Source organism: Cnephaeus nilssonii (assembly GCF_951640355.1).
Source record: "Cnephaeus nilssonii genome assembly, chromosome: 9".
Lineage (NCBI taxonomy): Eukaryota > Metazoa > Chordata > Mammalia > Chiroptera > Vespertilionidae > Cnephaeus > Cnephaeus nilssonii.
Window position 1 is genome coordinate 90,153,158 of NC_137080.1, and position 7,956 is coordinate 90,161,113.

At 42.1% G+C, this 7,956-nt stretch overlaps 1 protein-coding gene across 3 annotated transcripts in view; it reads right to left on the reverse strand.

Moving 5' to 3' along the window:
* Window positions 1–7,956, reverse strand: part of CMTR1 (cap methyltransferase 1) — a gene marked incomplete at its 5' end in the record, with an annotated part of 57,792 nt that overhangs the window by 35,305 nt on the left and 14,531 nt on the right. For all 3 annotated transcript variants that reach the window (XM_079779895.1, XM_079779894.1, XM_079779893.1), the window contains one exon: window positions 4,841–4,983. In XM_079779895.1, the coding sequence (XP_079636021.1) occupies window positions 4,841–4,983 (143 nt within the window). The remainder of the gene's footprint in view (window positions 1–4,840; window positions 4,984–7,956) is intronic.

Sequence of the window (7,956 nt, forward strand, 5' to 3'; positions counted from 1 at the left end):
AAGGCCTAGGGTAGGGAGCAGGGCAGTCTGGAAGGAGTCAAATGGGGGGATATATGTAATACTTTCAACAATAAAGATTTAATTTTTTTTTAAAAAAGACAGAGATAATCTTAAGGGCAGCAAGAGAGAGACAGTTATCTACAAGGGAGCTCCCATAAGGCTGTCAGAAGATTTCTCAACAGAAACACTACAGGCCAGAAGGGAACAGCATGAAGTATTCAAAGTAATGAAAAGCAAGGATCTGAAACCAAGACTACTCTATCCAGCAAGGCTATCATTCAAAATTGAAAATGAGCACAGCCAGTACAGCTATGTGGTTGAGTGTCGACATATGAACCAGGAGATTACAGTTCAATTCCCAGTCAGGGCACATGCCTGGGTTTCAGGCACAATCCCCAGTAGGAGTGTGCAGAAGGCAACAGATTCTCTCTCATCATTGATGCTTCTATCTCTCTCTCTCACTCTCCCTTCCGCTCTCTGAAATAAATAAAAACATATAAAAAATGTATTTTAGAAGAAATTGAAGGTGAAATAAAGAACTTCCCAAACAATAAAAAGGCAAAAGGATTTTATTAACACCAAACCAGAACTGTAAGAAAGGTTAAAAGGAGTGTTGTAAGAAGAAGAAATAGAGAGACAGTGAAGAATAAAAATAGTAATAAGTAAGTACCTATTAATAACATTACATGCAAATGGATTAAATGCCCCAATCAAAAGACATAGGGTAGCTCAAAGAATAAGAAAACATGACCCATATATGAGCTGTCTACAAATAACACACCTCACAACAAAAGACTCACATAGGATGAAAGTGAAGGGACAGAAAAAAAATTTCCATGCAAAAAATTAAAAAAAATTTCCAAGAGACAAAGAAGGTCACTACTTAATACTAAAGAGATCTAACCAACAAGAGGATATAACCCTGGTAAACAAATATGTACCAAATATAGGAGTACCTAAATATATATTAAAAAATAAACTATTGGAAGACTTTAAGGGAGAGATTAACAGCAATACAGCCATAGTAGGGGATTTTAACACCCCACTTTTATCACTGGATAGATCTTCCAGACAAAAAAATCACAAGGAAACAGCGACCTTAAACAACACATTAGACCAGATGGATTTGATATTTACAGAATATTTCACCCCAAAGCAGCAGAATATACATCTTTTCAATATGCATTGAACATTCTCAAAAATAAACCACATGTCAGGACACAAAATAAGTCTTACAAGTTCAAGAAAACTGAAACCATATCAAGCATCTTCTAGATCACAGTAGCATGAAACTAGAAATTAACTACAATAAAAACACTCAAAAGCATTCAGACACATGGAAGCTAAATGGCATGTTATTAAATAATGAATGGGTTACCAATGAGATCAATGAAGAAATAATAAACTTTCTGGAAATAAATGAAAATAAACACCCAAAATCTATGGGACATAGCGCAAAAAGTTAATATTGCTATTTGCTCTTTCTTTATAATAGAAGTGCCAGAGATGAAAGAAAATTAGTAAAATGTATATGAAAATCTCCCTCGGGTCAGAGTCTGGGGCACGCCGTGGGACCGAGAGTCAAGTCCTTGCCCACATGCATTTCGAAAACATAGGAGACCCATACCAAGACGGCCCTACTCCCATCAAGCCCCTCTGGGCAGGGGTGCAGCCTCAGGTCCCCTGGCCCAGTGCTGCGGTGGGGGGCGTGGCCTGAGGTCCCCCGTCAAGCTCCGCCTTGCAGGGGGCATGGCCTGAGGTCTCCCAGCCTGGCACCGGGGGCCATGGCCTGAGGTCCCCTGTCAAGCCCTGCCAGGCGAGCAGCGCGGCCTGAGGTCCCTGTCAAGCCCCGCAGGGCGGGAGGCATGGCCTGAGGTCCCCTGGCCGAGCGCTGGGGCAGGGGCACAGCCTGAGGTTTCCCGGCCTGGCGCCGGGGCGGGGGGCGTGGCCTGAGGTCCCCGTCAAGCCCTGCTGGGCGGGGGGCGCGACCTGAGGTCCCTCACCCCCGCCAGGCGCCATGCAGCCTCAGGTCCCTACTGTTCGGTCATGACGTTACAGCACCCCAGCTAATTTGCATATTCCCCTATTATTATTATGATAGTACTGGAAGTCCTAGCCACAGAGAACAGACAAGAAGAAAAAATAAAAGGCATCCAAATTATAAAGGAGGAAGTAAAACCATCATTCTTCACAGATGATGTGATATTATACATAAAAAACCCTAAAGACTCCACCAAAAAAACTACTAGATTTAACCTTTTGCACTCGGATGTCGAGTGTGACTCGACACGGTTAGCATCGGTAGCAGCTCGTATGTCAAACTGTATTGAATGTATCAATAATTTGAAATATAAAAAAATCCAAATAAATAAGTTTGTATGAAAAGAAACTCCAGTTTTTTATTCTACTGTAGCGCTTTGTAAAATCTGGGGTATTTAAAAAATTAAATCCCGAGTAGAAAAAAGGAATCGAGAAAAAAGCAAGCGAGTGCAAAGGGTTAATAAATGAATTTGGCAATGTAGCAGGATACAAAATTAACATCCAGAAATTAATGGCATTCTTACATATCAATAAAAACTCTCAGAAAGAGAAACTAAAAACAACAATCCTATTTATCATTACAACAATAACAACAAAATAAGATACCTAGGAATAAACCTGACCAAGGAGGTAAAAGACCTTTATTCATAAAACTGTAGGGCAACCCCCTGGCAATGGGCAAGGAGACACCTGATTGGTGGTGTTACTCTTAGTTCATCCTAGCTTGATGACTGTGTTGGTGGCCAGAGCTGTTTCATGACTGAGGCACATTAAAAAAAAAAACCCTCTAAGACACTGGTAAAAGAAACAGAGGAAGATACAAAGTAGTGGAAGCATATATCTGTGTTCTTGGATAGGAAGAATTAACATCATTAAAATGCCGTACTACCCAAAGCAATCTATAGACCCAACACAATTCCTATTAAAATACCCATGGCATATTTCACAGATCTAGGACAAATATTCCAAAAATTTACTAGGTGTATCAGTTAATAACTCAGATTTTTTTCAATAGATGGCGTTACACATATGTTGATATATATGCAATTTGATATGTATGCTATTTTGTTGTATTGACAAGCTTCAAAACTTCATATGTCAAATTTGCTGAAGGTGTTAACATCATAGATATTTTTACACTTAAAAGTATCGAATTTCGTGCCCCAAAAAAAGAGCATTTATGGGAAGTTTTAATTCATTACTTTATTTTGAAGAAAAAGTTACCATGTACTTTGGGAAGCTTATGGTAAACATGCTCCATCTGAAGATACTTGTGAACGCTGGTTTAAACACTTACAAGTGATGATTTGGACGTGAAGGACAAAGAACATCCAGGTCAACCAAAAAAGTTTGAAGACCAACAATTACAAGCATTATTGGATGAAGATGCATGTCAAACTCAAAAACAACTTGCAGAAATATTGAACGTTGCTCAGCAAACAATTTCCGATCCTTTACAAGCAATGGGAAAAAATGGGTGCCACATCAACTGAACGAAAGACAAATGGAAAACTGAAAAGTCATCAGTAAAATGTTGCTTCAATGGCACGAAAGAAAGTCTTTTTTACATAGAATTGTGACTGGCGATGAAAAGTGGATTTATTTTGAGTATCCCAAATGCACGAAATCTATCATGGGTTGATCCAGGTCAACCATCAACATTGACTGCAAGGCCAAATCGCTTCGGAAAGAAGACAGTGCTCTGCGTTTAGTGGAATCAGGAAGGTGTGGTGTATTATGAGCTTCTAAAACCGGTGAAACTGTTAATACTGATCACTACCAACAACAAATAATCAATTTGAACCATGCTTTCATCGTGAAACGACCAGAAAGTGCCAGAAGACATGGCAAAGTAATTTTGCTTCATGAAAACGCACCATCACACACTTCAAAACCAGTTAAAGACACATTAAAAGATCTTTGCTGGGAAGTATTAACCCACCCACTGTATTCACCAGACCTTGCTCCTTCAGATTATCACTTGTTCCCATCAATGGCACATGCACTTTCTGAGTAGCACTTCAAATCGTAGAAAGAAGTGGAAAATTGAGTCTCTGAATGGTTTGCCTCAAAACAAGGAAAGTTCTATTGGGACGGTATACACAAATTACCTGCAAGATGGGGAAATGTGTAGCTAGTGATTGACATTACTTTGAATAAAGCACTTTTGATGTTTCTCTTGAAATTATTGTGTTTTCTTTGGTTACAAAATCCGCATTATTAACCAGTACACCTAGTATATGGAACCCAAAAAGATCATGAACAGGCAAGGACAATGTGGGCCTACAGAAGCCCAAATCAAGAGATCAACTGAAAAATTGCTTCATGCAAAACTGAGGTCTTAGAGGTACTATCAACTCCTGGACAGAATCATTTTTTTTAATGTTATACTGAACTCTAGAGTCAATGGGCTCAATTATATACCCCAAAAATCAGAAACCTAAATCTCAAACCCTAAAGATCCTTGTCTAATAAAAGAACTCAATCCTAAGATTTGTGTCTATTCCCCCTGGAAGGCGATTACCAGAAGCAGGCCTGAACAACCACTTCACATGGATGAACTCCAATACAGCGGGTGCCAACCAGTGGTCCTCGAGGTCCGAAAGGCTGGCGACCGCTGCTCCAATGTGAACAATACCTCTATTGAAAAGAGAGCCACACTCTACTAAACTTCAGTAGCAAAAAGCAAAGGAAAAACTCACTCCCTAGCATTTCTTCTTTTCATACCAATCAATACAAATTCCCTTCTCTCTCACTCTTCTGGTGCAGCTTTAGAAACCCCACCCAAGTGCCAACATACCATAAGCTTCTGGGAGACGCTGTTGTACATGGAATAGCGGGAAGAAGTTCCCTCCACAAGAGAGTCTGCTTTGAATGCATCATCAGAGCTGCGTTGCTTCCCCTCAGTCTCACTGTCGGACCCACTGAGGCTGGTGCTAGATACTAGAAAAGAAAGAAGAAAAATATTTAGGTGAGTTTATAGCACAAAATAACCTCTAGAAGTCTAATTTCATTTATCTAACTAGTGTTTAAAATATGCATTACACACATGAAGTTCATAAAATGACCCAGGGTCAAATGTATTCTCTACATCTTACTAACTGTGTAATCTTGGGCAAGTACCAAAAGTTCCTAATGGTACTTGACATACAATGGTGACTCAAAAATATGTTTTCCTTTCCCATCTTTTCACTTTCTTTCCCTACCAACTAAGATGGTAATAATTTCGTCATGGGTAATTGGAAAATGAAATAATGTATTTAAAGGACATTGCTAAATATAAAATACTAGAGGCCCGGTGCATGAAATTCGTGCACACGATGGTGTCCCTCAGCATGGCCTGCACCCTCTCCAGCCTGGGACTCCTCAGGGAATGTCCGATTGCCGGTTTAGGCCCGATCCAATCAGACCTAAACCGGCAGTCTGACATCCCTCTCGCAATCCAGAACCACTGGCTCCTAATCACTCACCTGCATGCCTGCCTGATCGCCCCTAACCACTCTGCCTGCTGACCTGATCGCCCCCAACTGCACCCCTGCCAGCCTGCTTGCCCCCAACTACCCCCCCTGCTGGCCTGCTCGACCTCAACTGCCCCCCCGCAGGCCTGCTTGCCCCAAATGCGCCCCTGCCAGCCAATCACCCCCAACTGTCCCCCCTGCTGGCCTGCATGCCCCCAACTGGCCCCCCCTGCAGGCCTACTTACCCCCAACTGCCCCGCCTGCCATCCTGCTCGCCCCCAACTGCACCCCATGCCAGCCTGATACCCCCAACTGCCACCCCCGGCTGCCTGCTCACCCCCAACTGCCACCCCCAGCTGGCTTGCTCACCCCCTCTTGCCCCCCCAACAGCCTGATCACCCCCAACTGCCCTCCCCTCCTGGCCTGATCACCCCTAACTGCTTCTGCCTCAGCCCCGCCACCATCGCTTTGTCCAGAAGGACATCAGGAAGGTCTCCTAGAAGGTCTCCTGGTCTAATTAGCATATTACCCTTTTATTAATATATTTATTGAAGATATAATTGTCAGACTAAGAATTTCTGATTGTTTAATCTCCTAGTTTCCTTTGTTTTCGCAGTCCTTTAAACTTATAGGTAAGAGGACGAGTCCTATAGCATACCCTTGTTGCAAAAGATCTCCAAATAAGACACACCTTAGCAGCTGCCAGAGTTGTAGGTTATGTGACTCCTGGTCAAAAGCAGGAGGATCAACAGTCTAGATCAGTGTTGGCGAACCTATGACACGCGTGTCAGCACTGACACGCGTAGCCATTTCTGATGACACACGGCCGCTGAGGCAGCCGCATGCCGAGGATGAAACATTTGCGAAATAATGTTTTTTCCTCAAAGTGACACACTACCCGAGTTATGCTCAGTTTCTTGGCGAAGTTTGACACACCAAGCTCAAAAGGTTGCCCATCACTTGTCTAGATAGTCACTGTGACTGGCTCTTTCCCTCTCTTTTATAGATATACTAGAGGCCCAGTGCACAAAAATCGTGCACTCAGGAGGGGGGGGTCGCTCAACCCGACCTGCGCCCTCTCGCAGTCTGGGAGCCCTCGGAAGATATCCGACTTACAGCTCGTCACACAGGGCAGGCCTAAACCGACAGTCGGACATCCTTAGTGCTGCCGCGGAGGCGCGAGAGGCTTCCACCACTGCCGCTGAGCTGCCAACCATGAGCCCGGCTTCTGGCTGAGCGGCGCTCCCCCTGTAGGAGCACATTGACCACCAGGGGGCAGCTCCTGCATTGAGTGTTGGCCTCCTGGTGGTTAGTGGGCATCATAGCAATCAATCATTCTGCCATTTGGTCAATTTGCATATTAGTCTTTTATCATTTAGGGATGGGTAGTAGAGTTACAGTTTGGGAAGAAGTAAAGTTCTGATGGTTGCACGACAATGTGAATACACTTAATACCACTGAACTGTACATTTAGAAATGGTTAAAATGGTAAATTATATGTTATGTATTTATGTTTTACCACAAAAAGTATAACTAAATTAAAAATTCATTAGAGGGACTTAACAGGAGATTCTAAATGATACAAAAAAGAATCAGTGAACTTGAATATAAATAACTAGAAATTACCCAGTCTGAAGAGTAAAGAAAAATACACAGTGCTCAGAGATCTGAGGGATAGCATCAGCATACTAACATATATCTAATGGTTGTATCCAAAGGAGAGGAAAGAAAGAGAAAAGGACACACTTTTTAAAAAGAAGTAATGCTCAAAAACTGTTGAATCTATATAACCAAGAATGCAACAAACGTCGAGTAAAATTAATACAAAGAGATCTGCACCTAGACACATCATTGTCTAATTGCTGAAAGACAGAGGAAATCTGAAAGCAGCAAGAGAAAAATGCATTACTACAGTTGGCTGACTTCTCATTTGAAACAATGGAGGCCAGAAGACAGTGGGATGACGTAGTCAATGTGCTGAATGAAAAATTCTAAACCAGCAAAACTACCCTACAATAATGAAAGTAAAATACATTTCTAGATAAAGACAGATTTGTTGTTATCAGGAAGTCATTTAGACTGAAAGGAAGTAACACCAGAAAATGACTCAAATCCTTGGGAAGAAAGGAAGAGCACTACAAATGATAAATATGTGAGTCAATATGAAAGAATGTATAAACATATTTTTTGCTCATTTCTTAGCTACCTTAAAAATATAAGATTATTATTATAAAGCAATTATTGTAACACTAGAGGCCTGATGCACGAAATTCGTGCAAGGGGCTCGGCCCTCGCAGCCCTAGCTACCTTGGCCGGCCCTCACAACCTCGGCCGGCCCTCGCAGCCCCGCTTTGTCCGGAAGATCGTCCAGACATTCATTCTGCTGTTTGGTCTAATCAGCATATTAGCTCTTCATTATATAGGATTGCATTATTGTGTGATATTACACACACACACA